General features: G+C 54.1%; 1 protein-coding gene across 4 annotated transcripts in view; it reads left to right on the plus strand.

The window, feature by feature from the left end:
• Window positions 1-12,001, plus strand: part of GNG7 (G protein subunit gamma 7) — a 140,290-nt gene extending 128,289 nt beyond the window's left edge. For all 4 annotated transcript variants that reach the window (XM_069591591.1, XM_069591592.1, XM_069591593.1 and 1 more), the window contains 2 exons: window positions 5,232-5,350; window positions 8,737-12,001. In XM_069591591.1, the coding sequence (XP_069447692.1) occupies window positions 5,270-5,350; window positions 8,737-8,862 (207 nt within the window). In that variant the 5' untranslated portion in view covers window positions 5,232-5,269 and the 3' untranslated portion in view covers window positions 8,863-12,001. The remainder of the gene's footprint in view (window positions 1-5,231; window positions 5,351-8,736) is intronic.
• The last annotated feature ends 3,380 nt before the right edge of the window (window positions 12,002-15,381 follow it).

Raw genomic sequence — 15,381 nt, forward strand, 5'->3', positions numbered from 1 at the left:
CTCTGACCCCGTGTGACTTCTCCCAGCCAGGTTGTTGGATACTAAGAAATTTTGTTTCATATTTTGCTGTTGTTGCCATGCTGAACCGCTTGTGGGATCTTAGTTCCTCGACCAGGGATTGAACCCACGCACTCCACAATGAAAGCCTGGAGTCCCAAGTACTAGAATCCCAGGGAATTCCCAGATCCTAAGAAATTTAAAACCTGTTTGGAAACAAACTTCTGTTTTGCTCAGTACCACTTCATTTCAAGTGGAACCATCTCAGTTCCCCAAAAACTGTATTTTCCTAAAAGAATCTCTTTTAGCTGCAGAGAGTCTTCTGATAAGAGAGTTCCACAAAAGCTTTAAATCCTGCTCCCAGGGAACATTGGGTGGTGTCTGGGGACATCTGTGGTTCATCACAACTCAGGGGGGAGGGGGGACTCCTGGCATCAAGGGTGTAGGGACCAGGGAGGCTGCTCCACTCCCCACAGCTCCCAGAACAGATCCCCACAGAGAGTGGTCCAGCCTTAGTGTGAGCAGGGCCTGAGGTGATCCTGTTCAAACTAGGTGTCCCCGCATCCAGCCATCCTGCAGCCCACTGTGGAGAATCATTGCCCTCCCCTGGCTATGGTTGACCCTCATATGCACTGGGGCCTGGCACCCGGGGTGGGGTCTGTAGCACTCAGGGGTGACCCTCTGTCTGTCATCAGCCCAGCTCACAAAGCATCCTGGACGCTCCGGCCTGCACAGCCCTTGCCTCTCTGCCACACGCCCTCAACGCTTCTGTGGGAGCCCGCCTGACCCTAGTGACTTCCCGGCCCTTTACTGGGAGGCCAGCCAGGGCCCAGTGGCGTCTGTTAAGCTTCTATTTTTAGGCAAACCTCACCCCCAAGTCATGCCCCTGGCCTCGCCAGGCCTGAACTGGCCTCTACCCAGGCGGGAACCTGACCGCGGCCTGCAGCTCCAACCACCTCCTCACTCCCTCCCGGAGGGCCCGCTCCCACCTTCTCCCCCCGCAGCTTCCCGAGGCCCTGCCTGGTGTCCAGGGCCTTCCAAGGCTCCACTGGGCCCAGGCAGGCCCAGCCAGGTCAGGTGCCCGGGGCATCACGTGCCTCTGGCGGAGAGGCCACTGGTGAGGAATGTTCCCTGGGCTGACTCAGCGCCTGTGCCTGCCCGAGGGAGTTGACCTAACCCCGGGGGCACGCAGTGAGGCTGGGCTGGGCCTACCTCCGCCAGGACCAGGCTTCAGTCTGCTGTCTGTGTAGCGTGACGTGGCCACGTCTGGTCTTGGCCGCTCAGCCCACTCATGCCCACACATGGGTACACGCTGACACGCATGCATGCACACACACACTCATAGACACATAGGCGTTCATGCACAGACACACACTCACCCACACGTGTGCGCACACACACCTGCGCACAAGCACACAAAACCCAAGGGAGCCCCCTGTGACCATCCCCAGGTGCCTGGGGTTATAACCCAGCCAGGAGGGCACTTCTTAAGGGCATCGTGCCCAGAAGAGGAAGCTAGCAGCGCTGAGGGGCTTAGTGTTCACAAGGGAGGCCATGGTTGGGGTGGCCCCACAGGGTGTTCGAGGCTCCCAGGGTCCTGGTGGACATTCCAAGTGGGGGTGCTGAGCAGGACTCCCCAGCCTTCCAAGGAAAACACACCATGGGGCCACCCCGTTTGTTCTCTGTCAGCGTCTATATTTAGCACTGAGTAATTTCGGTATTTTTAAGTTGAACCAAGGGCGGTTTTCCCTGAGCTGGATGCTTTGTGGCTGCTTTGAAGCGCTGTGCTGAATCAGAGCACTCCAGGAGCCCACACGTGGGCCCCGCGCACCCAGAGCAGACACATTCAGGCCTTTTCTGGCCCAGAGAGGGGCCGGGATGTCTGGCAGAGAGGCAGGCGGGCAGGCAGCAGCACATAAGGGATTTTTTTTTTTTAATGGAAACTTGGATTGAGATCACTGTAGATTCACACACAGTTATATCAGATCACCGACAGAAAGGCCTTGTATCACCTGTTGACACAGATTCCTGCGGTTAGACGTGTGTGCATGTACTAAGACCTTTGCCAGTTCATCCCCCCACCCTGGCAGACCTGAGAACCTCCCCCCGACACACACACACACAGTCTGGATACTTGGCTTTTGAGTGAGGACCCCTGGTGTGCACCTGTCTCCCCAGACCCCTCCCCAGGCCGCCGCCCCCCTGAAACCAGGAATCCCTCCTTGTCTCTACTACCTTGACATCTCAGAGATGTTCTGTGTGCAGAGCCACACAGCATGTGACTGGGGGCTTCCCTTTTCACTCTGAGTGATTTCTTGGAGGGCCATCCAGGATGTACACTTCCACAGTCCATTCCTTTTGTCGTTGTTGTTTTTAATATTCACTGGGCTGTGCCGGGTCTTAGTTGCAACACGCTGGGTCTTCGGTCTTCGTTGCAGCACAGGGGATCTTTAGTTGTGGCGTGTGGGCTCTAGTTCCCTGACCAGGGATTGAACCCAGGCCCCCTGCATTGGGAGCACAGTCTTGGCCACTGGCCCACCAGGGAAGTCCCCAGTCTATTCCTTTTTATTGCCCAGTGGGAAATTTTTTGAAAACCTGGAATCTGCCTTTCCTTTTCGGCAACTGCCCCATCTACTGACTGGGAAACAGGCGCAGTGTGTCATGAGAGAAGCACGCACTGCTGCTGAACGACCTGGGTCAATGCCAGCCCGGCCGGGCGGCTCCCTGGGGCCCATGAACTTGGGCTCCTGAACCTGGGCTCTACATACTCCATATCGAACTGATACCATGCACACCCACGGGGAGCTTCCTCAACCCGGACAATGCGCTCACTGGGGTTAGGTCATTTTCTGCTCTGATCTCAATGCCAGAAGCCCCTCCCCAGTCATGACAACCACAGACGTCCCCAGAGGTCGCCCAATGTTCCTGGGGACAGGATCTCCGTGGGTGAGAGCCCCAGGTTAGGGATCCCATGGACCCCACAGGACACTGGGTTCCTTGACCATATGACCCCTGAGGTCCTCAGACGCTGCTCACACCTAAATACGCACCTCGGAATTCTCAGGCAGAGTCCAGTGGCTAGGACTCCACACTTCCACTACCGTGGGCCCAGATTCAAGCCCCGACCCAGGAACTAAGATCCTGCAAGTGTACAGAGGAGCCAAATAAATAAATAAATACATGCCTGAGTGGGAGGGAGGGGAGGTGACTCACAGACGCTGGAGTCACCCTGGTTCACACCATCTGGCCATCGAAGGTTTATTCTACTGTCTAGTGTGAGTTGGGATCAGATTCCATTTCACAGCTTGGCGCTGTCAACATTTGGGGCTGGGTCATCCACTGTCGGGGGCCACCCTGGGCACTGTCAGGGTTGAGCAACATCCCAGGTTCTGGAGACCGCAGATGTCTCCAGACATCACCCAGTATCCCCAGGGGGCAGGATGATCTCAACTGAGAACCTCTGTCCTAGGGCTCACTAAACGGGGATTGGATGGAATAGGTAGGATTTTTAACCACCTTAAGGAAAAGAAAAAAAATCTGCATGACTAAATTATAAAAATAAATTAACATCACTCATACATGACTGGTGGGTATGTACAATGGTGCAACCACTGGTGGAAAACAGATGCTGTCTTAAAAAAAAAAGTCAACAAGCAGTTGCAGTCCTCAGCATTTATCTCTGAGAAATAAAGGTTCATGTTCACACAGAAGCCTGCACACAGATGCCTGCAGCAGCTCTGTGCTGACATGGCCGGAACCAGAAACTGGTCCAGGTGTCCTTGGACAGGTGAGGGGCCCACACCATGGACCTCCACTTGGCCTGCTCATGAGTGGACTCTTGATGAGCGCAGCTGCCAGGGTGGGGCTCCAGATCATGAGGCCAAGTGAAAAGCAAAGCCAGTCCCCAAAGGGCCCATACCGTATGTGTAACATGTGCTTAGTTGCTCAGTCATATCTGGCTCTTTACAACCCCATGGACGGTAGCCCGGCAGGCTCCTCTGTCCATGGGGATTCTCCAGGCAAGCATACTGGTGTGGGTTGCTGTGCCCTCCTCCAGGGGATGTTCCCAACCCAGGGATCAAACCCAGGGCTCCCACATTGCTGGTGGATTCTTTACCGTCTGAGCCACCAGGGAAGCCCGCCATACCACGTGGCCCCATCTAAAGAGCATTCTTGTAACTAACTGAACATGGATGTAAGTCAGGTGGAAATGGGTATTTTAAAAAATATTTATTTATTTGGCTGCTCCAGGTTTTAGCTGCAGCACGGGGGATCTTCGATCTTACTGCAGCATGCAGGATCTTTCTTATTTAGCTGCAGCATGAGGACTCTCAGTTGTGGCATGTGGGATCTAGTTCTCTGACCAGGGGTCTAACCCAGGCCCCCTGCATTGGCAGCTAGGAGTCCTAACCACTGGGCCATCAGGGAAGTCCCAAGACATTTTATATTTAATTACATTTCAATTCACTGGACAAATGACCAAAATGAAGGCAGGAAACTGGCCCAGACCCTCCAGAGGGAGAGTAGGGTACTCAACACCCATGGGTACAGGCTGCTCACGTAATCTGCCTGCACCCAGGGCCAGGGGTCGAGCCCTGGGCAACTCTGCCTCCATCGGACACTGGGCCATGTCTGGGGACATCTCTGGTTGTCATACTGGAGGTGCTCTTGGCCTCCAGAGGGCTGGTCTACACCCCACAGGGCCCAGGACAGCCCCCAGAGAGAATGACCGGCCTCAGTGCCAGGCATGTTGGGGGAGGAGCAGGTGCAGGAATCAGAGAAAGCCCCTCCATTCTGAGCCAGCCAGGAGTGCAGGCAGAAGTTTTGTGAACTCTCCTGGGGCCCTTCGGTGGTCACATCTGGGGAGCACTCACCCCCGACCAGCCATGGAGGGGACTGTGGGAGAAGGTGCCCTTGGCCAAACCTCTCACCAGGGCTGGGTTCAAACTCTGGGTTGGGAAGGTCACCTGGAGGAGAACATGGCAACCCATTCCCCATGGAGAGAGGAGCATGGGAGGCTACAGTCTATGGGGTTGCAAAGAGTTGGACATGGCACGACTGGAGGACATGCATGCACCCACCACGACCCAGAGGACATAGGCATCATGACTGCAAGGTGGCCAGGCTAGGGGCCCCAAGAGGCTCCGGAAGGGGGGCGCATCCCTCCTCGCCATCCCCTACCTGCAGTCTGAGGACTTTACGAGTCAGCTCATGTCCATCTGTTCCCCACCCAGCTCTCTGGACGACGGGGGCCCAGAGCTGATGGCAGACAATGTCAGCCACTAACAACATAGCCCAGGCTCGGAAGCTGGTGGAGCAGCTCCGCATCGAAGCTGGGATCGAGCGCATTAAGGTGAGTAGGGGAGAGGCCGCTGGACACACCCACAGCAAAAGGTGGGCATGGAAGTTAGCAAGACAGTGAGGGTTTGCACTTGGCTGTGCCACTTGCTGTGTGACCTTGGACCACTCGCCTAACCTCTCTGAGCCTCCGTTGTCTCAGCAAAAAGACACACCTCCTATTAAGCTATGTTGTGGGTTGTTGTGAGGGTAGATGTGCCAGTGTGCTTCATAAACGAGTGAGACCAGAGGCAGGCCTCGAGGTCTGTTGTGAGCCCTTCAGCCCTTGGGGTCCATCCCTGGATGGCCCCAGAGAAGGCCGGATGGGGCCCCTCCAAGAGGGTGAGCGTGAGGCAGGCGCTTTCTCTTCTGGCCCCTCATCCTCAGAGCTCTGTGCCACTCCCTTGTCGTGATAGAAGCAAAGAAAAGTCAGAGACCTGGCCCTGGGCAAGCAAGGACGTGGGGCCTTGCAATGTTTACTTTTGCCACTTCTGCATGTATTGCATTTTTAGAAATAAGTGTGTTTGATTTTTATGCTAAAGAAAAAAAAAGAAAAAGGACAAGCAGTTCCTCCTCACAAATGCTTAACCCATCAGGGACCAGGAACATGCAAAACAAAACAAGATACTGCGTAATTGGGCAGTCACCTTGGCGGGCTTTTTTTTTTTTAATTATTTGAATAAAGTTAACCTTTAAAGTGTACAATTCAATGGCATTTGGTGAACTGAAAATGTTGTGCAACCATCATGACTAATTCCAGAACATTCCAAAAAGAAACATTGTTCCCATTAGCAGTTACCCCATCTCCTCCCCAGACAAGGCTGACAACCAGGAACCCATTCTCTGTGTCTGTGGATCAGCCTGCTCTGCACGTTTCCTATCAGTGGAGTCACACCCTGTGTGTCCTGTGTCTGCTTCTCTCACTGAGCACTGTGTTCTTGGGGTCTGTCCATGTGGTAGTGTCAGGGCTTCTCTCCTTTTCATGGCTGGGTGATGCTCCCGTGTGTGGAGGGATACATGCATTTATATAGCTGAATCTTAGGTCCACAAGTGGACATCAGGATGACATCCAGGGCTTTCAAAGAATAAGGACCAATGGGCCAGTCATGGCCTCTTACACAAGAAAGGTGTCTGCCACTTTTCAAAATCATCTTCTCACCAAACCCATCCACTTTGCCAAGGATGCCGAGCCACCTCCAAGCAGCTGACTCCTGCCGCAGACCCCAGCTTGCACGTGGCCGGGCGACGGCCAGGGAGTATCCGTCAGGAAGACGCTGGTGGTTTACGCTCCCTCATTAGCCAGGCTCCAGCTGCCCACTGCATTAGTCAGAAATATGCGACGATATATTACAGAGGGAGGGAGCGCAAGAGGCAGTGTAAAGCCCGGGGTCACGTGATCGTGGAGCTGGCGGTTCTGAAGTCTGCAGGGCTGAACGATGGACTGGAAACCCAGGGAAGAGCTGCTGCAGCTCTAGTCCCAAGGCCATCAAACAGTCTTTTTCCTGAAGGTCTTCAACTGATCAGATGCGGCCCACCCACATTAGGGCATGTCATCTGCTTTATTCAAAGTCCATCAATTTAAATGTTAATCTCATCTAAATTTAAACATTCACCTCATCCCTGGTAGCTCAGCTGGAAAAGAATCCACCTGCAATGCAGGAGACCCCAGTTCAATTCCTGGGTTGGAAAGATCCCTGGAGAAGGAAATGGCAGCCACTCCAATATTCTTGCCTGGGAAATCCCATGGACAGAGGAGCCTGGCCGGCTACAGTCCATGGGGTCTCAGAGTCGGACACGACTGAGCAACCAAACAATAAGAGACATCTAGGCTGGCCTTTGACCAGACAGCCAGGTGCCCGTGGCCTCGCCAAGCGAACACATAGAATCAGCCATCACCCACGTTTTTGTTCAGGGCTTGCCTCCCCCAGCCCCGTCATCCTCTGTCATTGCTCAAACACTCACCCCGTGGCCCTGCAGTGGGAGGGGGAGGATCTTTGAGTGCCTTGCACCTCCAGCCCAGCCAGGTGGAAGGAGGTCGCTGCAACCCCTGGGTGGGGTTGGGGGGCCCCCCACAAGGCGTCTGAATGTTCCAGGACTCTGAGCACTCAAAGCATTCCTCAAGGCTGAAGACAGAGCAGCCCGGTTGAAGTGGTTTCCTCCGCCAGTCCCAGCCCTGGCAGAGATCGCTGACTCACCCACCCGTTTGATGTTGGGAGGGCTCCCTGGCAGCCTTTGAACATGGGGAGGAACAGAGTCATGACCCATCTCCCTCCCAGTCCCTCCTGAGGTTTTGTGGCCCCAAGACAGTGACCAGGAACCGCAGGGCCAGCCCGAGGGAGCGGCGGGGAGACAAGGCTGAAGGCACATGGCATCCTGTCTGCAGGGATCCCAGTGGAGCAATAGAATCCTAGCCGAGGCCCATGCAGAGGCTCCTCTGCAGACTTCCCAGAGAACCCCTGCCCGGCGCTTCTGCGGGTAGGGAGGGGCCTGCCACAGAGTCAAGGGCTGGGGCTGCAGAGGTGTGCCTGCGCCCCAGACTCAAAATGGGGCTGGAGCGGGCAACCTGGACAGTGCAGCCTGCCCTCACCCCTGCCCTCCCTGCACCGGACACCAGCCACTGCTCTCCCCAGGTCCGCTTCCCCAGCGCCGGTTGGGCAGTCCCTTCCTCTCCTCCGTCCTCTTCTGGGGACCCTCATGCAGAAGGTCCTAAGTGTCAGCTTCCTCACCATGGTCAGACAGCACAGGAATCAGCCACTGAAGGGCCTGTCCCCCATGCCGGGCCACCTGCCAGCCAGGCTCTCCCCAATCAGGTCCTTTCTTGGATGGACATGGAGACTTAGACCCAACCCTCCCCTGACCTTCCCTCCAGACTCCACACAAGCTCTGCTGGAGGGGGCTCAGTCCTGCGGCTGCTTCTTTAATCTTAAAATTCCAGTAGAACACACATAAAATTGACCACTAATGATATTTTGTGTGTTGACAGTGCTGTGTAACCATCACCACCACCTAATTCCAGAACATTCCATCACCCCCAAAAAGAAGCCCCCTCTCTGTGAACAGTCACCATCCCCACTAGTACTCTAGCCCCTGACAACCAGGAGCCCACTCTCTGTGTCTGCGGATCGGCCTGCTCTGCACCTTTCCCGTCGGTGGAGTCACACCCTGTGTGTCCTTCTGTGTCTGCTCCTCTCACTGAGCACCATGTCCTCAGGGTCTGTCCATGTGGTACCAAGTGTCAGGGCTTCTCTCCTTTCTGTGGCTGAGTGGTGCTCCCCTGTGTGTGGGACACAGTGTGTGTCTTCAGGTGACAGGCACTAGGGTTGTCTCCATCTTTTGGCTTCTGGGGACACGGAGCCTTGGCCCTTTCTCATCTTTCCTCTCTCCTCCTGTGTCCACACCCAGGTCTCCAAAGCCTCCTCGGAACTCATGAGCTACTGTGAGCAGCACGCCCGGAACGACCCCCTGCTGGTGGGAGTCCCCGCCTCGGAGAACCCCTTTAAGGACAAGAAGCCTTGTATTATCCTATAGCTTGGTTGTCTCGCTCGCTCAACTCCTCCACCCCGCTCCCCTTCCCCCGGCCAGGGCGTCAAATCAAGGAAAACTCTTAATTCCGAAAGAAATGCAAACAGTCACCACTGCCCAGATGGGGTAAAATTTACCGTCTGGGTTCAAATGGATTACCAGACCCAGTATCGCAGCCCCATCAGGAGCTGGGCTTCACCGCCACTTCCAGCGGGGAATAGCTGACATGCCCTAGCAATGTGGTGACAATTTCTGAGAACTGAACTGCCATTTGAGTCGAGGCTGGGGCGGAACTGGGCCGGAGGGGGGAAGGGAAGGAGGTGGGTGAATCCGCCGATGGCGTGGGCGGCCCGGGCAGGTGGCAAGTCTCACACCCTTGGCCGTTTGGGAAGACTTCTGCCAAGTGGATGATGCGATGCTTTTCTGGGGAGGTGGGAGGCTGTTCAGCGGAGTAACATTGGGTGGGAGTTGGGGAGAGAGACATAATGCACCCTTTTGCGGAAATTTTTCTCCTTTTCATTTAAAACCTTGTAATTCCATACCACTAAGATCAGGCGTCATTGGCTGAATCTGAGGCGAAGCCGGGTCATGTAACAATGCATATGTGGATTGTAGGGGCCCAGAGGGGAGCTCTGCCTGTGAAACACTGTCCCCCAGGGCCACCCCGCTGCGTGGCTTTCCTGTGGCCTGTGTCACCCTCCAGCCGCGCTGCGGCTCCCACCCACCCCAGAAAGGGATTTTCAGCCGGTGGCCCCGGTCACTGTGACGTCCAGCTGTGTTTTCTTTAGTTTAAAGCAGGAGACTTTGGCGCTGGCAGTTAAGATGCCACGGCCCTGTTTAGCTTCTCCGTGTTTTGTTTTGTTACACTTTCTGCATTTCCATGGCCGTTTTTCCAACAGAAATCCCACCTGGGGAGACCTGCCCGGGGCACCTGGTGCTTCCGGGTGTGAAAAGGTGTGGGATTGTCTGGAAGTCGCTGCAGAAGCCGTGGAGATGGGAGCCTCTGCCCAGACACGGAGAGGCACTCGCCGTGCTCCACTCCACTCACACCACCCAGAGTGTTTGTAAGGTGTCCTGGAGTGGCCAGTGAGGGACGGGGCGGGGGGCTTTTTACAATGGCTGTTTCCTATGCTGTGATATGGACGGTTCAAGGAGCAGGAGGCTGGAGGACTGGCCGAATGCACAGGACCCCACGGCCTGAGCTCCAGGGGCTGCCCGCTCCTACGGCCTGGCGTGTCAGGCTCCCAGGCCGAGCGCGAGGGTCCTGAGCAGCCAGCACAAGGCATGTGGGCTGACAGGGCCCAGAGCCTCCACTCCTCTCCTGCCCCTGGGCTCAGACCTCGCCTGGCTGCACAGGCTGGTGGGGTGCCCAGCACCCCCAGAGTGCAGGCCCAGGGCCACGCTCCCCTCCCCCAGCACCCAGCTCTCTCCGGCTGGTCCGGGAGCACCTGGGGCTGAACCTGCAATTGGACTGGGAAGAGCCCCCGAGCCCCTGACCCCTACACTGCAGCCCAGGGTGGGGAGGCCCCACCTGCCCACCCCTGGCAGAACAGCAGGATGGAACAAAGCCTATTCCAGAAACCCTGGGCACACCCCAGGGGTGGGGGTGGGGGCAGCCACGACACAGTGGGGCTCAGCCTGAGGGGCAGAGGGGCAGCAAGGGCAGCCTACGAGCCATCTGCTGACCTATCACCCTTCGCTCTGGGACAGAAGCCTTAATCCCTTGAGCCAGAGCTCAGTCTGCGCCCGCCCAGCCTTCTTCCTGAGCCCCCAGTGACCCAGGCTCCCGCCGCCAGGTCCTGAAGAGGACAAGTGGTCCTGATCTCATTGGGAGCACCCAGACCCAGAGCTGCCTCTCTCTCCAGCCCCTGCCCTGCCAGCACCACCATATGTCCCCACCGAGTGACCCTGGAGAAGCCAGCAGAAAGCAAAGGTCAGGATCCCTGGCAGAGGGGGTTGGGGGAACCTAAGTTCAGCAGCCCCATCGCTGGCTCCAGGCTCAGCCAGCCAATGGCCACCCACCCCCTCAAACCCTGAAGCAAAATCAGACCTTGGCTAGAGCTTCCACCCTCCTCCCTGGTTGAGACCCCAGGGACTCAGTGGTCTGGGTAAACTGAGCCCCAGAGAGCATGGGGACCACTCTGCCCCTGCCCCACGGCCACACCTGCCCAGCTGCCTCCCAGGTGCCCACCCACAGCCTCTGAGCCCAGGGAGGTGGCGGACAGTAGGAGCCTTGCTGTGGACTTCCTTCCAGCAGAGGAAAATGCGCTTTTTCCCTTTTTTATTTTTCCTCTTCAACATCAGAGTCCCTAGGGTAGGCCTGGAGCATCAGGGCACACAGGACACTGTTCTGCTTGTGCTTTTCTGGCATGCATGTTGGCAGGAAAATATGGTTTTCAGGAGACTGTAAGCGCCCCACAAGGCCAGTGCCTCTCAGCCACATCCCGAGGGAATTAGGGACACACACACACACACACACACACACACACACACACAAGGCGGTGCTGGGCAATGGCTGAGTCTCCTCTCTGGAGCCTGCAGTGCTTCCCTGGGCCAGCCCCCATTCCATGCCCCTGCCCCATCCTCCCCAAAGGTGACCCCCAGGCCCAGAACGAAGTGACTTGGTTGTGACCTCCACCCCATGGGAATGCAGAAGGTGCTTTTTCTTTCTCTGATGTCCTGGCCACCTTGTCTGGTAGTCACTGAGCCTCCAGGCAGCTCATACAGCTCCAGCCCCCAGGTGCGCAGGAAACAGTCATTAGACCTCTGCCCCGAGCCTGAGTGATCAGGGGCAGTTTCGGGGCCATGGGGAGGCCACCACAGGTCGCTTGACCTTCAAGAGCTTGCGGCTGGGTCCCCTGAAAAGCCATACATCGACACCCCGCCCACTTCCCCCCAACCTGCCCCCATCCCTGGAGACTATTGCCAAATGTTGTAAAGACTGGTCACCAGGTTCTCAGAAGCAATCTGTGGTTCTAGCAGGTTCTACCCCATCTGTGTGTGGATGTCCAGTGGTTTTTATTTCTGATTAAAAAAAAAAAATTCCAGGTGTGCCACACCCACTTTCCTGCAGTGTTTTAATATCGTGTGGAATTGTTACTACCTAGTGAATTAATCCACAATAAAAAGGCTCACTGCTCCTTTCCTCCCGCCTCCCGCCCTTCCTTGGCTCCCTGGCTACTTCTCGCGGGGACCGGGAGGGGTGTGCGGGCTTGGCTTCTGCAGTGGTGACAGTGGTGACGACTGCCCTGCCACCCCAACTCCTCCCCTTCCCCCAGCGCGCAGCAGCAGACAAGTCACCTTCAGTTTCTGACCTCTGGTTAGAGAATGTACTGTTGTTTAGTCACTAAATCATGTCTGACTCTTGTGACCCCATGAACTGTAACCCACCAGGCTCCCCTGTCCACGGAATTTCCCAGGCAAGAATTACTGGAGTGGGTATCCATTCCCTTCTCCAGGGGATCTTCCCAACTTAGGAATCGAACCCACACCTCCTGCATTGGCAGGTGGATTGCTCACCATTGAGCCACCAGGGAAGCCAGTTAGAGAATTCAGAGGGAAGCTATCTGAGGTTCTGGCACATGTGAGCTGTGGGTCCTAAGGTTTGAGGGTCGTGGGAAGGCACCATGCTCCTCTGAGAACTTGGAGCCCGGGAAAATCTTAATCTTGCCCCTTCCTACTCTCCATCGCCCAGACTCCCAGGAAGAAGAGGTTGGTTTTTTTTTAAGATTTTTTTTTTTTTTGACTGTGGTGGGTGTTTGTTGCCGCATGTGGGCTTTCCCTAGCTGTGGCGAGTAGGGGCTGCTCTTCCTTGCAGTGTGTGGGCTTCTCATTGCAGAGGCTGCTTTTATTGCAGAGCACAGGCTCCAGGCGTGCCAGCTGCAGCAGTTGCCAGCTTCACGTGGGCTCAGTAATTTCGGCTCATGGTCTCTAGAGCACAGCCTCAGTAGTTGTACCACATGGGCTTAGTTGCTCTTCGGCATGTAGGATCTTCCCAGACCAAGGATTGAACTGGTGTCCCTTACACTGCAAGGCGGATGCTTAACCAGGGAAGCCCCAAAGTTCAGAATCTTAACCTGGACCACCAGGGCTCATCTTTAACTCAGATGTTCAGGGATAGAACCATCACATTGTCATGGCAGTCTCCACAGCCAGGTCCCTAACACAAGGTTCATTCAAACACATCATACTTATTTGTTCTTTTGATTTATCAACACAAAATGCTGAGTGGTGCAGATGGGACATGAATATGGAGGCAAGAACACAGAATTAAGGTGCCAGACCCTACATCTACCTGTGTAACTGGCCTTAGAGCCTCTTGAGACCCTGATGCTCTAGCCAAAAGAAACTGGACATGAGAGGCATCAACTGACAGGACTGAAAGGCCAGATCTGGGACTTCCCTGCTGGTCCAATGGTTAAGACTCTGAGCTCCCAGTTCAGGGGGCCTGGGTTCCATCCCTGGTCAGGGAACTAGATCCCACATGCTGCAACTAAGAGTTCAAAAGCCGCAGCTAAAAGATCCCATGTGCTACAACTAAGACCAGGTGTAGCCAAATAAATAAATATTTAAAAAAAGATCAGATCTATCACTCAATTTTAAATCTGCTGCCAGTCACCCGACCATAGTTCAATGAATTCCTACGTCTGCTGTATCTATAAATCCTCTCATCACTTCTTGAATCGTGTATTCCATTTTTTCTACATTCTTCTCTTATACAATTTCTTCACCCTGTTTTTACATTTCTTCCTCTTCGTCTTTTTAATACATTGAAAAATCTCAACAAGTGGAACCTGCTTGGCCTCCTGGGGAGCTTCGACAAGTCACTCTAACTATGGGTGCTTAGTTTTTCAGAGCTGAGAGCAAGACCAAAAACATCAAGTGAGACCTTTAGGGTTTTTTCATGATGATAAGAGGCACAAGCCACAACCGAGATGAAATTTGCACTGATAACACTAGCTCAAAATATCAAAAGAACCTTAGGGGCTGTCAAGATCCTGTGATAGTTCTGGAAGATGAGTGCTATTATTCTTTCAACATTTCTTTTTTTGATTAAGAAAATAAAGTAAATTTTTTAATTTTTTAAATTAATCTTAAAATTATTTTTAATTAATTTTAAATTATTTTTAAATTAATTTGTATTGGAGTATAGTTGCTTTACAATGCTGTGTTGGTTTATACTATATAGCAAAGTGAATCAGCTATACATATACATATCCCCTTTTTTGGATTTCCCTCCCATTTAGGTCACCACAGTGCACTGAGTAAGGTTCCCTGAGTTGTACAAGTTTTTAAAAACTTTTGCTGTAGTTGACTTACAATGTGTTAATTCTGCTGTACGGCAAAGTGATTCAGTTATGTGTGTGCTAAGTTGCTTCAGTTGTGTCTGACTCTGTGTGACCCCATGGACTGTAGCCCACCAGGCTCCTCTGTCCATGGGATTCTCCAGGTCAAGACTACTCCAGTGGGTTGCCATGCCCTTCTCTAAGGGATCTTCTGTCTCCTGTATTGGCAGGTGGGTTCTTTATCACTAGCTCCACCTATACACACACACAGACACACACACACATGTTCTTTTTTAATATTCTTTTCCATTATGGTTTATCACAGGCTACTGAATATAGTTCTCTGCGCTATTTAGTAAGACCTTGCTGTTTATCCATCCTATATATAATAGTTTGCCTCTGCTAACCCCAAACTCCCAATCTGTCCCTCCCTCCACCGCCTCCCCCTTGGCAACCACAAGTCTGTTTTGTGTCTGTTTTCACCATTTCCATAATGTCAAGTTCATGCACACACACACACACACGCATGCACAGTTGTCCCTGTGTTACAGGAGCAGGTTGGGTTCTCAGGGAAACAGTCTACCTTGTGTTCACGCTGCTTATCAGAAAGGACTTCTGGGGTCACCACATGTGGAGGAGAAAGGAAAGGGGCCTCAGGCTACTCCAGAGGAGCCCTGGAGCTAGGTCTTGCAGAAACTCCCCTGTTGAACCCAAAGGCAGGCCTCTCTAGCTCCATCTGGATCAGCTACTGGACTGGCTGCCTCCAGGACTTAGGGGCCTGGGGCCGGGCAGCTCTCTGCATCCCCTAAAGGAGCTGACAGCTGAAGGGTGTCCACTGACAACACTCCAGAAGCCAGGGTAGCTCGTCCCTCCCTCCTTGAAGGGCTGCAGGCAGCACATCTCCATGCCCACCTGCCCCACAGCCCCATCCCTCTTGAGTTTTCATATCCAACATTCTTCTACGCATGAAACCAGTAGCCTCTACTTGAGAGACTTTTGGAAACTGGTTGACATCAATGAGAGAAAGATAACAAGTCCTACCAGCCAGACTTCACGTCGCACGCATGTTACTTATGATTAGAAAGTTTGTTTTTGTGCTTAGGAAAGGGTAAGCAAGCCTTCCAGGAGGTTGTGGTGCAGAAGCAAAAGTGCTTATCTAAGCGATGACTCGAATCCTGTTTATCTGCACTTCCGCCTTTGACTCGCGGCCAGCCTCAAGCCCCTCCCCCTGTGGTGGTCC

Source organism: Ovis canadensis, chromosome 5 (assembly GCF_042477335.2).
Source record: "Ovis canadensis isolate MfBH-ARS-UI-01 breed Bighorn chromosome 5, ARS-UI_OviCan_v2, whole genome shotgun sequence".
In the NCBI taxonomy this organism is placed as follows: Eukaryota; Metazoa; Chordata; class Mammalia; order Artiodactyla; family Bovidae; genus Ovis; species Ovis canadensis.